The sequence below is a fragment of the Salmo salar genome, chromosome 06 (genome assembly GCF_965601325.2).
Source record: "Salmo salar chromosome 06, fSalSal1, whole genome shotgun sequence".
Taxonomy (NCBI): domain Eukaryota; kingdom Metazoa; phylum Chordata; class Actinopteri; order Salmoniformes; family Salmonidae; genus Salmo; species Salmo salar.
The window spans coordinates 83,966,755-83,985,359 of record NC_138296.1 but is presented as its reverse complement, the minus strand read 5'-3'; the positions used below and the strand labels follow the sequence as shown (position 1 = coordinate 83,985,359).

Sequence of the window (18,605 nt, the reverse complement as noted above, 5' to 3'; positions counted from 1 at the left end):
TGTAAATAAGAGTTTGTTCTTAACTGACTTGCCTAGTTAAAATATATATTTATATAAATATAAAAAATAAACACCATTTCCCTCCAGGGGTACCAACCTTTACAACCTAGAAAAAGAGGCATAGCATTTATAGGATGTTTTACAGTACACTGCTGCTGCTCTTCAAGCCAAACTCAGTTTCAAGTCTCCATGATGTGTAACTGTCTCATTTCATGGACAATTTTCATTACATTGATCACTTTATTACATAATTATTTCAGCTCAAAAAGTGTGTAAAAGATATAAAACAAACAAGTAGTATTTCAGACAGGAAAGAACTCAGAGGTTGATGTTGCATAAGATTTTGAATGGTTCCGGGTGTCATTTTTACAACGGGCACTTAAAAACCTAGCTACAACAGGTCCACATCCAGGTACACTTCTCCTACAGGTAGTGTGTACACAGGTAATAGGTCATCAAGGCACTGTGAGAACATTGCTATGGTGGGTTGCTGGATGTGACCAAATTCCACCCTGGAACATGGTACATTGACAGGATAATATGGTGGTAATAGACATACACGGAAGAGGGTGTAAGTGACTGATTAACCAAAATACCATTTGTAAATATCGTGAACAACCCTGTACTCCTTATGTTTTCCTACATGGTCACAGGCATAACAAATAGCTTGGATGAACTCTTGACTCAGTTGAACCAGATGTCGCTGAGCAGAAAAGTGTTCATGCCACTGAAAGTAGCGCAGATATGCCTCATCATCCTTGTCCAACTTCAGCAGGAATTCAGCCAGGGCTTTTGCATTGGGAAAGTCATTGACATGGATGAAGGAATCTCCCGGGACAAAGTCCTCATAGTTCTGTCTCGGTGGGCCCAATACTACTGGCACAGTTCCTGCCGCAAGTGGTCCGTTTAGCTTCTCAGTGATGTAGTCTCTGTGGACTGAGTTCTCAAAGGAGAGGTAGAACTTACAGCTGGAGAGTGTTGAGTAGTAGTCCTCATATCTCAAGAATCTTGCAAAGGCTTTTCCAAAGAGATCCACCTTAATATGTTTGACAAGTTCTCTGTAATAGTTAGCCCTTACTGCTGTTCCAGTTTCAGGGTTATTGTTACTCACAATCCAGCAAACTAATTTATCCTTCCTGGGCAGCACAAAGTCCTCACCCAGGCCTTTCCTTGCAGTTAAGCGCCAACGTACAGGGATGTCTGCGTCTTCCCTATAACTCAAGGTCAAGTTGAAAAGGTTCTCTAGACCAGGTATCCTAATTGTGTTTGTAGGTGATTCCACATGGTACCAGATCCACTTCTGGAATGGTGGTCGAGGTGATGGAGGCAAGTTGGATAAATCATGTTTGATGGATTTGTGAAAGATGAGCACCCCGTCTGCCTTGTTGTACAGAGACCGGTCATCTGTCAGTTGGCAGCCATCAATGTTGAAGAAAGTGGTGCAATCGCTAAAATCAAACCTGCGGTTTTCAGGCCAGAACCACAACAGCATGATGGGCTTGTCTGGTTCTGGCTGCTTCTTAGACAAGGAGCTGTTCTCAGGTGGCTTTGAGTAATGACGTGGCAAAGCAGGTTGGGGAGGGCAGATCTGAGATGGAGCTGATTGATAGTACATTACAAACAGCGTCAGAAATCCTCCTAGACCAAGGATCCCCACCAAGATGATACGCAAAGGTCCAGTAAGGAATGTACTAGACAGCATTTTGGCTCCTGTAAAGAGCAAAAGAGAAACATTATTACATTCACACAAAGAAATGCAACTAAATTAAGAAGTTTAACTTATTAAACAGCTTATTAAACAGCTTGTGTGTACAGACAAAGTAAAAGAAAATAAGCTGGTGCAGATTAAACACATATATTATATTTAACATTTAATATATTTGCCCTCATCCTGTGCCCGAAAGACAACTCTCTCATAAAAGCGATAAAGAGCTAATACCCAGGAGCGGCAGGTAGCCTAACGGTTAGAGGCAATCCTGGACCAATTCCGTGTCTGACGGTTAAAATCTGGCAGTAAGTGAGCTGGCAACCGGAGGATTGCTGGTATCAAATCCTAGATGCCATTGCCTGCCGTTGTGCCCGTAAGCAAGGCACTTAACCCCCCATGACAACAACTCCCCAGGCACCCAGTGTGGCAGCCCCCCCCACACCTCTCCAAAACACACACACATATTTTGGAGGGGTTAGGTTAAAAGTGGAGGTCAAATTTCAGTTGGACCTTGTGTGCAATTCATCAATAAAGTGATCTTAATATGGCAAAAAAAGTAATAACTATTCAGTCAAATTCTGATTGGAAATAGAAACGACAAAGAAATGTCTACCTGGCTACCTCAGGATTTTGTTCAAGTTTATTTCAGCACAACCTGTTGGAAATATATTCATATTTTTTTGACAATGGTGAGTGAGGTATACTTTAAAACAAGTGATCTCATACCCTCTTACTTTACCAACCTAGGCCCGGTTTTAGGTCACATTGATATTTTCTTTTGCTGAAAAGTATTCTAGAATATAGGCTAAAGAGCTCATTGTAGCTCTTAAATGATCTATGGCTATCCAAAAAAATAATAATGTTGTGTAGCCTATTATGCATTTAAGTGTTTATATTATACTGTATGTTTGCCATGTGTTACATATTCTGTGTTCTCTCATACTCAAACATTGCATACACAATAGTATGTAAAATTGTGCATAATTCAGTGCATGTAAACTTTGACCAAAAACAAGTAAAGCCGAAGTCGCTCATTCCCTCTTTTGCTATAGAAAATATCAATGTGACCTAAAAATAGGTTATGACGACAATGGTTTTCGCAATTGCTCAAATCCTTGTAGCCTAATGAAAGGCAGGAATTAAGCGTCAAGTAGGCCTACAGATTCTACAATTAAAATAATGAACCATGAAGTAGCAAGTGAAGTGACGTTGCCATAGATCTAATATGTTGACCTGTAGATGATTGGTTAGGCTACTGTGAAATGTGTGGGCTTTTAGATAATAGTAGATTATAGCTGGCCTAATAAATACGAATATTGAAGCAACTGATGTAGCCTAATGGCTTAATACTAGGTAGGTCTATCGATTGCACATACATGAGAAAGTGATGTCAATATTTAGCCTAATAATCTATCATATAATTCATACATCTTGGTTTTAATTTGTTTTTTTAAAAGCATCCTTGCTTCGCTTGTTTATAACATTGCAAACTTTTTAGGCTTTATATTCAACAATGAAGTTTTCAGAGGTCAGAGACAGATAAACATCTTCATTCTATGTTTAGCAGAGGTGTGTGTGTGTGTGTGTGTGTGTGTAAAGTGACACAGGAGGGCAAACAGTGGTATAAGACACTTACACCTCGATCACACCGACAGTGTTCTTTCACAAAACGGTTGGCAGATATCTGGATATTTGTGCAACAATAGTTCAACATTCACCTTCTTATACCACTTCTGTCAAGCATACAGTTGAGGCATGTTCGATAAATCCAATGTATGCACCACACAGAACGCACTGCAACTGCCTCTGCAATGCTGCAAGGCAAAAGCAGCGTTTCATTGGAAATGAATGTACTTCTGGTGGACCAAAATTCAATTTTCACTGTCGGTGTAATTGAGGCGTTAGCTGTTCTACAAGTGGTCTGAGGCAGGAGTTAGATTATGAGCGATTTCAAGTGCAACGTTAATAAAAGGCTGTTTTGGGAAATGGCTTGGGAATTTAAAGATGCTCTTACGAAGGTTCTAACGATGAACTTAGCCTTAAGATGTTTTTGGGAAACCAGGCCCTGGTCTGCGTTCAGTAAAAACAGAAACTGTGATTTACTGAATGACCAGTTGTGCTCAAAATGCACCGCTGCCCTTTAAATATGTCCCTCATTGATTAAAGCCACAACCACCAAACATTACAGAAGAGTATAAGGGCCAAGTGAATAAATGTTTTTTTGTGAATAGTGGCAATATTGAGCAGTGGCAATATCTATTTTTTGAGACGAAAGTAAACATTTTTATAATAAAGTGTCAGTTATACAGTATTTCAATATTAATGTAGGGGATATGGTTAAGGGAACGTCTCCATGGCTCCCTGTTGCTGTGCGTGCCACCATTGAAATGCCCGAGTTAGATGACCTGGTGAAACTATACTTTAGAATTGGCTTTAGTAAGGAATTCCTTGATCTTTTAGCACATAATATTATAAGTATTAGGACCTGGAAAATATTGTCACAGATTGTTTTCAGAACGAGGAACTGTGGTCACATACTTTTGGTTATGTAGTGTATGTGGACACCTGCCCGTCAAACATCTCATTCCAAAATCATGGGCATTAATATGGAGTTGGTGGCCCCTTTGCTGCTGTAACAGCCTCCACTCTTCTGGGAAGGCTTTCCACTAGATGTTGGAACCTTGCTGCGGGGACTTGCTTCCATTCAGCCACAAGAGCATTAATGAGGTCGGGCGATTAGGCCTGGTTTGCAGTCTGCATTCCAATTCATCCCAAAGGTGTTCAAATGGGCTTGAGGGCAGTGCTCGGGGCAGGCCAGTCAAGTTCTTCCACACCAATCTCGACAAACCATTTCTGTATGGGCCTCGCTTTGTGCACAGGGGCATTGTCATCTTGAGACAGGAAAGGGCATTCCCCAAACTGTTGCCACAAAGTTAGAAGCACAGAATCATCTCAAATGTCTCTGTATGCTGTAGTGTAAAGAGATTTCCCGTCACTGGAACTAAGGGGCCTAGCCCAAAACATGAAAAACAGCCCCAGACCATTACTCCTCCACCAAACTTTAAAATTGGCACTATGCACCCAGATGCGTCCGTCAGACTGCCAGATGGTGAAGCTTGAGTTATCACTCAGAATGTGTTTCCACTGCTCCAGAGTCCAATGGCGGTGAGCTTTACACCAATCCAGCCAACGCTTGGCATTGCTTCAAGATGGCCTTAGTGATTTATGGAGGTTTGGAAAAAAAATAAAAAAAGTCAAGGCCATCAGTCCCTGTACCTAAGAAAGCAAAGGTAATTGAAATAAATGACTATCGCCCCGTAGCACTCACATCTCATCATAAAGTGCTTTGAGAGACTAGTCAAGGATCATATCACCGCCACCTTATCTGCCACCCTAGACCCACTTCAATTTGCTTACCGCCCCAATAGATCCAGACACCATGCAACCTCCACCACACTGCCCTGTCCCATCTGGACAAGAGCCATACCTATGAAATATAAGTGTTTATTGACTATAGCTCAGCATTCAACACCATAGTACCCTCCAAGCTCGAGGCCCTGGGTCTGAACCTCACCCTGTGCAACTGGGTCCTGGACTTCCTGACGGTCACCCCCAGATGGTGAAGGTAGGAAACAACAGCTCTTCGCTGATCCTAAACACTGGGGCCCCACAAGCGCGTGTGCTCAGCCCCCTTCTGTACTCCCTGTTCACCCATGTCTGCATGGCCATGCACGTCTCCAACTCAATCATCAAGTTTGCAGATGGCACTACAGTAGTAGGCTTGATTACCAACAACGATGAGGCAGCCTACAGGGAGGAGGTGAGGGCTCTGGGAGTGTGGTGTCAGGAAAATAACCTCTCACTCAACATCAACAAAACAAAGGAGCTGATCGTGGACTTCAGGAAACAGCAGAGGGAGCACCCCCCATCCACATCGATGGGACCGCAGTGGAGAAGGTGGAAAGCTTCAAGTTCCATGGTGTACACATCACTGAAACTGAAATGGTCCACCCACAGAGACAGTGTGGTGAAGAAGGTGCAACAGCAGAGGGTGGAGCAGTCTGCCCAACATATTACCAGGGGGGAAACTTTCCGCCCTCCTGGACACCTACAGCACCCGATGCCATAGGAAGGCCAAAAAGATCATCAACCACCCGAGCCACTGCCTGTTCACCCCGCTATCATCCAGAAGGTTGAGGTCAGTACAGGCGCATCAAAGCTGGGACTGAGAGACTGAAAAACAGCTTCTATCACAAGGCCATCAGACTGCTAAACAGCCATCACTAGCATATCAAAGGTAGCTAGCTATAGACATAGATTAGGAATCACTGGCCAATTTTAGAAATGGATCACTAGCCACTTTAATAAGGTTCCGTATCTAGTATTACTCATGTCATACAGTTGAAGTCGGAAGTTTACATACACCTTAGCCAAATACATTTAAACTCAGTTTCACAATTCCTGACATTTAATCCTAGCAATAATTCCCTGACTTAGGTCAGTTAGGATCACCACTTTATTTTAAGAATGTGAAATGTCAGAATAATAGTACAGAGAATGATTTATTTCAGCTTTTATTTCTTTCGTCACATTCTCAGTGGGTCAGAAGTTTACATACACTCAATTTGTATTTGGTAGCATTGCCTTGAAATTGTTAAACTTGGGTCAAATGTTACGGGTAGCCTTCCACAATAAGTTGGGTGAATTTTGTCCCATTCCTCCTGACAGAGCTGGTTTAACAGAGTCAGGCCTGTAGGCCTCCTTGCTCGCACAGACTTTTTCAGTTCTGCCCACACATTTTCTACAGGATTGAGGTCAGGCCTTTGTGATGGCCACTCCAATACCTTGACTTTGTTGTCCTTAAGCCATTTTTCCACAACTTTGGAAGTATGCTTGGGGTCATTGTCCATTTGGAAGACCCATTTGCGACCAAGCTTTAACTTCCTGACTGATGTCTTGAGATGTTGCTTCAATATATCCACATCGTTTTCCTTCCTCGTGATGCCATCTATTTTGTGAAATGCACCAGTCCCTCCAGCAGCAAAGCACCCCCACAACATGATGCGGTTACCCGCATGCTTCACGGTTGGGATGCTGTTCTTCGGCTTGCAAGCATCCCCCTTTTTCCTCCAAACATAACGATGGTCATTATGGCCAAAAAGTTATATTTTTGTTTCATCAGACCAGAGGACCTTTCTCCAAAAAGTACAATCTTTGTCCCCATGTGCAGTTGCAAACCGTAGTCTGGCTTTTTATGGAGGTTTTGGAGCAGTGGCTTCTTCCTTGCTGAGCGGCCTTTCAGGTTATATTGATATAGAACTCGTTTTTCTGTGGATATAGATTATTTTGTACCCGTTTCCTCCAGCATCTTCACAAGGTCCTTTGCTGTTGATCTGGGATTGATTTGCACTTTTTGCACCAAAGTACGTTCATCTCTAGGTGACAGAATGCGTCTCCTTCCTGAGCGGTATGACGGCTGCGTGGTCCCATGGTGTTTATACTTGCGTACTAATTGTTTGTACAGAGGAACATGGTACCTTCAGGCGTTTGGAAATTGCTCCCAAGGATGAACCAGAATTGTGGAGGTCTACAATTTTTTTCTGAGGTCTTGGCTGGTTTCTTTTGATTTCCCCATGATGTCAAGCAAAGAGGCACTGAGTTTGAAGGTAGGCCTTGAAATACATCCACAGGTACACCTCCAATTGACTCAAATGATGTCAATTAGCCTATCAGAAGCTTCTAAAGCCATGACATCATTTTCAGGAATTTTCCAAGCTGTTTAAAGGCACAGTCAACTGAGTGCATGTAAACTTCTGACCCACTGGAATTGTGATACAATGAATTATAAGTGAAATAATCTGTCCGTAAACAATCGTTGGAAAAATTACTTGTGTCATGCACAAAGTAGATGTCCTAACCGACTTGCCAAAACTATAGTTTGTTAACAAGAAATTTGTAGAGTGGTTGAAAAATGAGTTTTAATGACTCCAACCTAAGTGTATGTAAACTGCACTCCACACTATCTTAGTCACTTTAATTGTTGTAAAATTGCATTACCCATTTTATATGTATATACACTGTACTCTATACTATGCCACTATCTTAGTCCAATGCCGCTCTGACACACACAGTATGCATATATATATTAGAGGTCGACCGATTAATCGGAGTGGCCAATTTCAGGTTTTTATAACAAATCGGTATTTGCCGTTTGTTTTTTTGTTTTTTTTACACCTTTATTTAACCTGGCAAGTCAGATTAAATACACATTCTTATTTTCAATGACGGTCTAGGAACGGGGGTTAACTGCCTTGTTCAGGGGCAGAACAACAGATTTGTACTTTGTCACCTCAGGGATTCGTTTTTGCAACCTTCCGGTTACTAGTCCAACTCTCTAACCACCTGCCTAACATTGCACTCCACGAGGAGCCTGCGTGGCAGACTGACTACCTGTTACGTGAGGGCAGCAAGAAGCCAAGGTAAGTTGCTAGCTAGCATTAAACTTATCTTGTAAAAAACTATCAATCTTAACATAATCACTAGTTAAACTAGTAATATCATCAACCATGTGTAGTTATCTAACGTGTCCTGCGTTGCATATAATCGATGCGGTGCCTGTTCATTTCTCATCGAATCACAGCCTACTTCGACAAGCGCATTTGCGAAAAAAGCACTATCGTTGCACCAATGTACCTAACCATAAACATCAATGCCTTTCTTTAAAATCAATACACAAGTATATATTTTTAAACCTGCATATTTAGTTAATATTGCCTGCTAACATGAATTTCTTATAACTAGGGAAGTTGTGTCACTCCTCTTGCATTCCGTGCAAGCAGTCAGGGTATATACAGCAGTTTGGGCCGCCTGGCTCATTGCGAACTGCGTGAAGTCCATTTATTCCTAACAAAGGCCGTAATTAATTTTCCAGAATTGTACATAATTATGACATAACATTGAAGGTTGTGCAATGTAACAGGAATATTTAGACTTAGGGATGCCACCCGTTAGATAAAATACGGAACGGTTCTGTATTTCACTGAAATAATAAACGTTTCGTTTTCGAAATGATAGTTTCTGGATTCGACCATATTAATGACCAAAGGCTCGTATTTCTGTGTGTTATTATGTTATAATTAAGTCTATGATTTGATATAGCAGTCTGACTGAGCGGTGGTAGGGAGCAGCAGGCTCGTAAGCATTCATTCAAACAGCACCTTTGTGCGTTTGCCAGCAACTCTCCACAATTCTTCAAGCATTGCGCTGTTTATGACTTCAAGCCTATCAACCCCTGAGATTAGGCTGGTGTAACCGATGTGAAATGGCTAGCTAGTTAGCGCCCTAATAGCGTTTCAAATGTCACTCACTCTGAGACTTGGGAGTGGTTGTTCCCCTTGCTCTACATGGGTAATGCTGCTTCGAGGGTGGCTGTTGTCGATGTGTTCCTGGTTCAAGCCCAGGTAGGAGCGAGGAGAGGGACGGAAGCTACTGTTACACTGGCAATACTAAAGTGCCTATAAGAACATCCAATAGTCAAAGGTATATGAAATACAAATCTTACAGAGAGAAATAGTCCTATAATAACTACAACCTAAAACTTCTTCCCTGGGAATATTGAAGACTCATGTTAAAAGGAACCACCAGCTTTTAGATGTTCTGAGCAAGGAACTTAAACGTTAGCTTTTTTACATGGCACATATTGCACTTTTACCTTCTCCAACACTTTGTTTTTGCATTATTTAAACCAAATTGAACATGTTTCATTATTTATTTGAGGCTAAATTGATAGTATTTATGTATTATATTAAGTTAAAATAAGTGTTCATTCAGTATTGTTGTAATTGTCATTATTACACCAAAAACAAAAACAGCCGATTAATCGGTATTGGCTTTTTTTGGTCCTCCAATAGTCGGTATCGGCGTTAAAATCATAATCGGTCGACCTCTAATACATATATTTCCGTGTATATGTTGTGAAACTGTTCGATATTACTGCACTTTCGGAGCTAGAAGCACAAGCATTTCGCTATACCCACAATAACATCTGCTAAACACAGGTATGTGACCAATAAAATTTGATTTGACATGGTGAATTTAGGATTGTGTGCGTCTGCTCAGCCATCGAAACCCATTTCCTGAAGCTCATGTGCTGACGTTGCCTTCAGAGGCTGTTTGGAACTCGGTATTGAATGTTGCAACCAATAACAGACGATTTGTACGTGCTACAGCACGCGGCAGTCCCATTCTCTGAGCTTGTGTGGTCTAGCACTTCGCGGCTGAGCAGTTGTTGCACCTAGACGTTTCCACTTCACAATAACAGCACTTACCGTTGAGCGGGGCAGCTCTAGCAGTGCAGAAATTTGACGAACTGATTAGGTGGCATCCTATGACGGTGCCACGTTGAAAGTCACTGAGCTCTTCAGTAAGGCCATTCTACTGCCAATGTTTGTCTATGGAGATTGCATGGCTGTGTGCTCGATTTTATACACCTGTCAGCAACGGGTGTGGCTGAAATAGCCAAATCCACTAATTGGAAGGTGTGTCCACATACTTTTGTATATCTAGTGTAGGTAGAGATAGCAGGTTATGTGTGTATGCAGGTGTGTGTGGGTAGTAAAAAGTAGGGTCAAAAACAAAAATGGCCATCAATCTAATACTGGTTCAAACAGGCATCATTGCGTACCTACGCTAACCAATGGAATGAGTTAATAACTCGCATGCCAAATTTCCCCCTGACAATTTCAGATTATAGGCATTTACTAAACGGCCATGGTGCCTTATGAGCACCAAAAAAAAAGTTATTGGCACTGGTCACGGAATACGAAGAGAAGTGTGGTCGAGTCCCTGTCATCTGCTACAACGTTCTGCTACGTAGCCTAGGCAAACACCTTGCAAATAAATATGTGCACAATGGCAACTATTAACAACTTTATCCATGGTGCTTTACTAACAGTATTATTTCCCCCTTACGGCAACTATCCTTCTAACGACTATAGGCTAGTTGGCTATGTGAGCACACCCAATAAAACAAATTCTCTTGGGATCCTGGAGACCAGAGGCTATGAGCGTGTATGTCCCATGTCAAGCTGCTCTCCAAATTCGCTACACCACCGCTATTTTGCAGCCCATTATAAATCTATAGCGGCACACTAGATTAGCCTACAGGTTAGGGTACTCAATCGTATGTTAGTCGGTAAGTGAAAGTAAATTATAGGCCTATCCAACGGCTGCGGGAGGGTTGAACAATGAAGCTGGGGTTTTACGCAAGAGTCTGTGGGAGAAGAGGCAACTCGAGTAATAAGCATAGGCCTATGAGGCTACGTCATTGGAAGTGTAGCCTACATAAAACACCATGCCATTACGACATATAGGCCGCTGGCCTAGCTGTTACTCTAAAATATACTATGCAGTGTTGGCATATGCAGGGGATTGAGAATAACATTGTAGCGAATTCGAAGGGCACCGTGTCTGCAGGCAACTCCACGCCTCTTCGCAGCCTGACAACGCACAATGGCCGTTAGATTGGTGTTGCTTTGGGGATACCGTGTGTGTGTGTGTGTGTGTGTGTGACGCCTGTTTGAACGACTGTTTCAGACACACATACACACACACCCCCCCCCCCCCCCCCCCGGCATTCTCCAAATTATAAACAGCCACAGGACAACTTTGGTTGAACGTCGTAAAGGACCAGTCGCCAAAACTGAAGAGATATAGCTAGCTAACGACCTTTTCCACATGGGAAAAAAAATATTTGACAGAGGCTTGCTAGCTACGATAGCTAGCTAGCTGGGATCTTCTACAAGGAATCTGCCTCCCGAAAAAAGCTTGTCCCAAGTGGGCGTAACCTACTCCCATTGCCTGCTGCACTGCTGCTTGGATTCCACCTGGCAATCTGTTGACCGTCTGCCCTGTCTCCCCTTGTCTGGTACAGGTACCCCCGCCACACTCCCGAGCTTTCGCTCACCTCCAGCACACACGCACTGTTGGGGCTAGTGACGCTTTGAACTTACAATGGCCTCATGACTCCTGTGTGACTATGAACTTGCTTGTTTACCAAACCGTGGGACAGACTGTTTGTTCCCACACTCGGGACCCCGACTCTATTGGTTACATGGACTCTTGGCCTACCATCCTATTCTAACCACCTCTCACCGGCTTTGTATTCATGTTACCTGATGAAATTGCTGTACAGTATGATCTTGTTGCCATCTGATGCACATTAAAATGTCAAATCAACACTGCAGCGCTCTCCCTGTCCTCTGCCGTGCCCTGGTTGTACTACTGATTATATCTGGAAATGTGCATGTACAACCTGGCCCATCAACTGTTGCTAGCCCCAATTCTGACTTGTGCTCTGATATCTGCTTCACTGATTTCTGCTCTCGTAAAAGCTTGGGTTTTCTGCATGTTAACACTAGAAGCTTATTACCTAAAATGTATCATTTGAAAGTGTGGGTCCACAGCTCCAATCCAGATGTGTTGATCATTACTGAGACGTGGTTAAGAAAGAGTGTTTTGAACACTGATGTTAACCTTTCTGGTTCAAATTGTTTTGAAAAGACAGATCTTCCATAGGTGGTGAAGTGGCAATCTTTACCAAGAAACACCTTCAGTGCTCAGTTGTCTCCAAGTCTGTCCCCAAACAATTTGATTTGCTGGTTTTAAACATTTTACTTTCAAATAGCTCTTTGTTGACTGTTGCTGGGTGCCATCGTCCTCCATCAGCACCGGCCTGTACCCTACCTGCCCTAAGCTCTCTCCTGGCCCCTTACACTAAGTCTGAATTTGTCCTGCGAGGTGACCTAAACTAAGACATTCTTAAACCCCCTGAACAAGTCCTAAAGCAATGGGACTCCCTAAATCTTTCTCAGATTATTACCAACCCGACTAGGTATGACTCCAAACACCCAGAAAAGGCAACTCTAATGTTATCCTCACAAATAATCCTGATAGGTATCAGTCTTGTGTTTTCTGTAATGTCATTAGTGATCACTGTTTTGCAGCCTCTGTTCGTGATGGCTGCTCAGTGAAACGACCTGTCCTGATTTGTCATAGACTCTTGCTAAAAAACTAACGAGCAAGCCTTCCTTCATGAACTGGCCTCTGTAAAATGGTATAGAATCAGCTTGATCCCCTCTGTTGAAGATGCTTGGACCTTCTTTTTTGATATTTTCAGTGGTATTGTTAAACAAGCCCCCATAACGAAAACGAGAATTAAATACAGGTTCAGCCCCTGGTTTGACTGATCTGTCAGAGTTACTCCACTCCAGAATTCCATTTGGCAAAAGGCTCGGGCACACGCATAATCAGGCTGACTGGCTCACGTTCAGTCGAATGAAAAAAAGTGCACTCAGGCTTTCCGGAAGGTCAAAGTTAGTTACTTTAAGGAGCAGTTCTCCAAGAAGTTCTGGAGGTTAAAAACCTGGAGAATAAACCCTCCTCCTCAAAGCTGCCCATGTCCCCTAATGATGTGGTTGTTACTGACAAGGAACACATGGCTGAGCTCTTTAAATCACTACTTCATTAACTCAGCCATGCCTCCTTGCCCGTCCAACATTTCCTCATCTCCCACCCCTTCTAATGCAAATAGCCCTGATGCTCCTCCCTCTTTTTCCCCTACAAAGTTTCTCCCTGCAGGCGGTCACTGAGTCCGAGGTGCTAAAGGAGCTCCTTAAACTTCACCCCCAAAAAACATCTGGGTCAGATGGTTTAGACCCTTTCTTTTTTTAAGGTTGCCCTGGAAGAGTGCAGTGTATAAAGTCAGAACATCTGCTGTCTCAGCCACTGCCTGTCACAAAGGGAGTATCCCAAGGCTCGATCCTAGGCCCCACGCTCTCCTCAATTTACATCAACATAGCTCAGGCAGTAGGAAGCTCTCTCATCCATTCATATGCAAATGCTAGTCTTATACCCCTCCCCGGATTGTGATAAATGCTCTACAACAACGCTTTCTTAGTGTCCAACACCATGTTGTGTTGCTGCCATGCTATGTTGTCGTCTTAGGTCTCTCTATGTAGTATTGTGGTGTCTCTTGTCGTGATGTGTGTTTAGGCCGCCATGATAACAATTTGTTCTTAACTGACATGCCTAGTTAAATAAAGGTTAAATCAAATCATCAGATTTCAAATGTGATTAGTGGCAAAATTGGGAAGAAGTGGAATAATAAAATAAGTGTGGGGAATAACAGTAGTGTTCTTTCTGACAAGCACAGTAATTACCCTCTATATTAGCCCATTGTTAATGAGAATAGTTCCACTGTTATTAAGACTAAATTAAGTAAATAGATAAGTCTCCTTTAGACAAGATTTCAAATCTGCCCCTACACCCTAACCAAATTCTTCTTCTATTCATTGCCTGCCCCCCCTCCCTCCCTAGAATCAAGCTTACACTTTTTAGTTCACAATTATTTGAATAGTTACAAATCAGGTCACCCTACCAAACTTCCCTGCTAAAACATATTGTAGGTCTGTCTGCCGCCTTTTCGTTGTTGCTTCCTAAATGCCAATCACCAAACGAAGGGACTAATGCAAGTGTGGATTAAATCAACTTTAGTACATGCTGTCAAATGTCTGCAATAGGGACGGGAGTAACAGCACTAATTGTGTTAACATTGTACATAAAACAGCACTACCGTGCTCCTCTTTTCTTTTCTTTTTTTTTTACAGTTTTATAAACTCAGCGGAGAACATTCTCTCGCTCCATTCAGCTCCACTCTAATCTTGAGGGGCGTTTCTTTGAAACATGCATTCAATCCCCTTAGATAACTAGACCAATGTGCCGATTTGGAGCACAGTTGAAAAGTTAATGCTCTGACTATAGAATGGACTAATTCAAAAAATATAAGCAGTACTTTTCAAACGAGGTAAAGACAGTTTCAGGTTGGCTAGTCGACGGATATTCACGCTTTCAAATCTTAATAGCCCTCAAACCAGAGACTGCAAATAAGTGTCATGATTTTGGGAAAATTGCACAGGACTTATTTTCACAACTTGGACATGAATTCACTTTCCAAAGATAATAAACATGTGGAGAAGTGAGCAGCATTTGGTATTCCTAGTTGAATTAGGGAGCGTAACCAAAGTACAAACTTTTTTTTTTTACATTCGAATTTCAATAGCTCCTTGGTCATGTGACCTACTGACCTCAAACAAGGTTCAGAATGTACACTCGCATTGCACACCATTTAGTTTGTCCATTTTCATCTCACATGGTTTTACATGAATTTTTCCAACTTTCTAATTTCAATAGCTCCTTGGTCATGTGACCTACTGACCTCACTACTTTCAGAATGTCCACGGACTGGCGGAGACGGGTGCCGTGAGGTGTCCAGTGCAGAAACACAACCGATCCCGGAGAAGCTGGCGGGAGCCCCGGGGAGAGTTCTATTTTCTTTGTGAAGGGCAGGGCGCCCTGGAATGGGTTCGCCCGAGAGAGTCACTCCTTCGCCACCATTGGAAGTTCGTTGTGCGGACAATCTCGTGGTCTCGCAAGGGGCTTTGTGTGGAGGTTTGTCAGGGTGTCTGTCGGCGGACCGGTGGGGTCCGGCGGTTGGCGGCGACTCTGGACACGCGCCCTGCCCCTTCTCGTGGATCTCCCCAGCTACGGCACACGCCGGCCCGTTCGCGCGACACATAGCAGCTGACTTAGAACTGTTGCGGACCAGGGGAATCTTACTGTTTAATTAAAACAAAGCATCGAAGGCCCAAGGTGGGTGTTGACGCAATGTGATTTCTGCCCAGTGCTCTAAATGTCAAAGTGAAGAAATTCAATGAAGCGCGGGTAAACGGCAGGAGTAACTATGACTCTTAAGGAGTCCTTAGCCCAGGACATTGGGGGTCTATGCTTCCCAAAATAATGTGAAGTCGAATACGGGCGACCCCAAACCATACATTGTGTCACCTACTTGCAGGTGGCCCTAACATAACAACAAACTGGAGCAAAAGGTGCCTTCAGGTCGAACGAAACCCTGGTCCGGCTGAGAGTGACTACCTCGGATAGGTTAAGACAGGGGAGGTAAGGGAAGACGGCAAAGTCAGATCCATAACTTCGGGATAAATAGTACCGTAGCCCTTGGGGGGGAGGCTCTTCCAACCCCTACTCTGTGTGTCACCTGTTTGAGGGAGTCTCTCCAACGGCTAGGACACATACTGTCTCTAGCATGTTAGTACAGGGGAGTAAGGGAGATAACGAGGTAGCCCTCTAGCATGTCACCTGTTTTCAGGTGTCGCTAACGATGCAAACCAAACAGGAGTTAGCTGCAGATGGTGACGGCTGTTGATTGTTTATGGAAGGCAGCAGTCGGTCCTGGAATATAGGGCTTTCGGTCAAGCATGAAAATGTGAGGGCGGTTCCACCAGACAATGATTTTCTGCTCTTGTAAACAAATCCTGACCTTGACAGGAAGCCAATCTGAGAATAATGGCTCCAACGCATCCCTGGCTTTGGCTGGGGATGCTTTCTGCTACTAAAATCTGTGAAATGTAGGCTAAACTGACAACGGAGTGAAGAGCAGAAATCTCAACTAGCAAGCAAGTCGCAGCAATGAAGAATTGAGTGTGTGTGCATTGACGCGAGGGGGGGGGGGGGGTTGGCACAACACCGGCCCAACATAGCCTCAACAGCGGCTTCTCGGGCATTATCACTTAAAATATAGAAAGGCGGATATCAACGTAATTGCGCATTCGCAGTATGGATAAATCTAGCGGACTAAAACTCCGCTTGGAAAACCTAGTGTGATCTGTTGCATAGGCAGACTTTACACAGGAAGCACAATTCTGATCTTTGCCTCTAGCCTAATTATTTTCACAATTAAGGCTGCCTGTCTAAACGCAGCATACGAGATCAGTTTACTAAAAAGTAGGTAACGTTCTAAATAGTAGCCTAAAGTATGACTAATAGGCTTGGGGGACCGATTTCACAAAAACATTTTTGGGCTAAATTCATCGTTAGAACCTTCGTATGAGGATCATTACATCTCCGAGCTATTTTCCAAAACCATCGTTTTTAACGTTGCACTTAAACATTCGTAATCTAGGGCTGTCCCAGACCACTAGTGGAACAGCTAAATGTATAGTTAATGCTTTTTTTACCCTCCCGTGTCACTTTATTCACAGATCTCCGCTAAACATATAATCACATGGTTTATCCGTCTTCTCTGTGACCGCGGATAATTTAGGAACAAAAGTTGACGGCAAAAAGTATCAAATGTCTTTGCAATTGATACAAACAAGCGACGCATACAAATATGCTTAAAATGAAAACCGAGATGACTACAATAAAAATACGAGACTATAGGCCTATTTCAATCATATTGAAATATATTGCGTGTTCAATCAATTGAGTTCTATTTTGTTACTTGTAGGCGACTAATTTGTCTCAATATATTTCCGGATGTGTATTAGTGCATTTTCATTGGGCAAACGGAAAAGCCCCTCTATTTGCAGCCGTAGGTGGCCTATTAATCTATAGCAGCTGATTAGTTGTCAGTATTGTGAACGAATTATATAGTTAAGGAAATATTTAAATTGAGAAAGCGGATACAAGTGCTCTTCTTGCGATCTTATCACTATTGACACATGCTCCAACCACGCACCTAGCGACCGTTCTTTCTACGTGGGGTTTTGAGAAACGCATGTTAGGCCTACATCTTCGGCTGCTGTAGGAAACCTGCGTCGTTAAAACACTCGTAAACCTAAATTATATCGCTATCGGGAAACTGGCCACAGCACAGTAGGTGACGTAGTTTGAGTAAGTAGTAGACAAGACATTTCGGACACGGCCTCAGACATATAAAACGGAACTCAACAAGGCACCAATAAGTGAAAGCCTGTAAAACGAAACGATAACGCCTCACCGGTCAACAGGTTGTTCTTGTCACGCCGTATTCAGAGCTTCTGGTCAAGTCATTCATACACATGCCCGATGACAACTATGTAGCTGTGAGATGTTTCTTTGGTAGGACTACTCATCAGTTCAATAAAGCTATAGGAAACCGCGAGAAGCTGTTTCACAAGATCCTCCAAATACATTGGGTGTGAGAAGGAATAAAAAAAAGTCCTGGACACCCTTACAGCTGGAAAATATAGCATTATTGTCAAGGCGAAATAGAGGTTTGCCTCAGTGGGGAGGGGGAAGCCAGATCGCGTTACTTCCTTCTAAGCCACGCCAATAAACGGTAAAGAAAAACATCCTCCATCGGGTTTCTTTGGAAAGTGGTGATGCAAGAAGTTCTACTTCATACATTTCAGACGTCGGTAAGGTTGAAAGTATTGATTATATCGGGTCATAATAACAATAGACAGCGTGGGAGGAAGTGTGCGTGGTTCATATAAAACCGTACACCAGACACGCATTGTCCATTATTTCTTCTCGCAAAGTTATTTTAGTAGTATCATGCACGTTGACTGCTCCGCTGCTCCCATTTCGGATGGCATCTTCCCATGTCCTGTTTTTAGGATATGTTGTTTCTTAACATGACAGCGCATGTTTTATATAATTGACCGTAATTTAAGTTAGGCTATTTGATCGGAGAAACCGGCATGATGTAAAAGGTGTCCGTCTCATTACATTGTCATACATTTTATCTCCAGCCTGTAGGCTACAGAAAAGGCCACATACTCTTTCTACCATATCCTATATCTGCTACATGATATATTTTTGATAATTGTTTTTGACCGAACTTTGGTGGAGCGCCCCAGCTATGAGTCTCTGGAACGGACAAGCAACATATTTTGGTCCCTCCCTTTGACAAAGTGGGAACTGTTTATCACAGGGTGGCATCAGCACTCACATAAAAAGCCCATAAGGCACTGGTTGAGAGAAATTGTCATTGTTTTTTTAGCATAATTATGTTTTATGTGTTGTTGGTGTGAGTTTGGCTCAGAAAATGCCACCCGCG

General features: G+C 42.9%; 1 protein-coding gene and 1 long non-coding RNA gene across 4 annotated transcripts in view; one reads left to right on the top strand and one right to left on the bottom strand.

The window, feature by feature from the left end:
- Positions 1-220: 220 nt before the first annotated feature.
- LOC106608151 (4-galactosyl-N-acetylglucosaminide 3-alpha-L-fucosyltransferase 9) overlaps positions 221-18,605 on the bottom strand; it is an 18,720-nt gene continuing 335 nt past the window's right edge. Inside the window, exons 1-2 of one of the 3 annotated variants that reach the window (XM_045721057.1) lie at positions 17,562-17,817; positions 221-1,710 (exon numbers count right to left, since the gene is read on the bottom strand). In XM_045721057.1, the coding sequence (XP_045577013.1) occupies positions 584-1,702 (1,119 nt within the window). In that variant the 5' untranslated portion in view covers positions 1,703-1,710; positions 17,562-17,817 and the 3' untranslated portion in view covers positions 221-583. Of the gene's footprint in view, positions 1,711-14,981; positions 15,141-17,561; positions 17,818-18,605 lie in introns of those variants that run through there. The other 2 variants (XM_045721058.2, XM_014205912.3) reach the window with 2 other exon arrangements.
- Positions 17,675-18,605, top strand: part of LOC106608195 (uncharacterized) — a 21,009-nt gene continuing 20,078 nt past the window's right edge. Inside the window, exon 1 of the long non-coding RNA XR_014392740.1 lies at positions 17,675-17,961. This is a non-coding gene — a long non-coding RNA (uncharacterized LOC106608195). The remainder of the gene's footprint in view (positions 17,962-18,605) is intronic.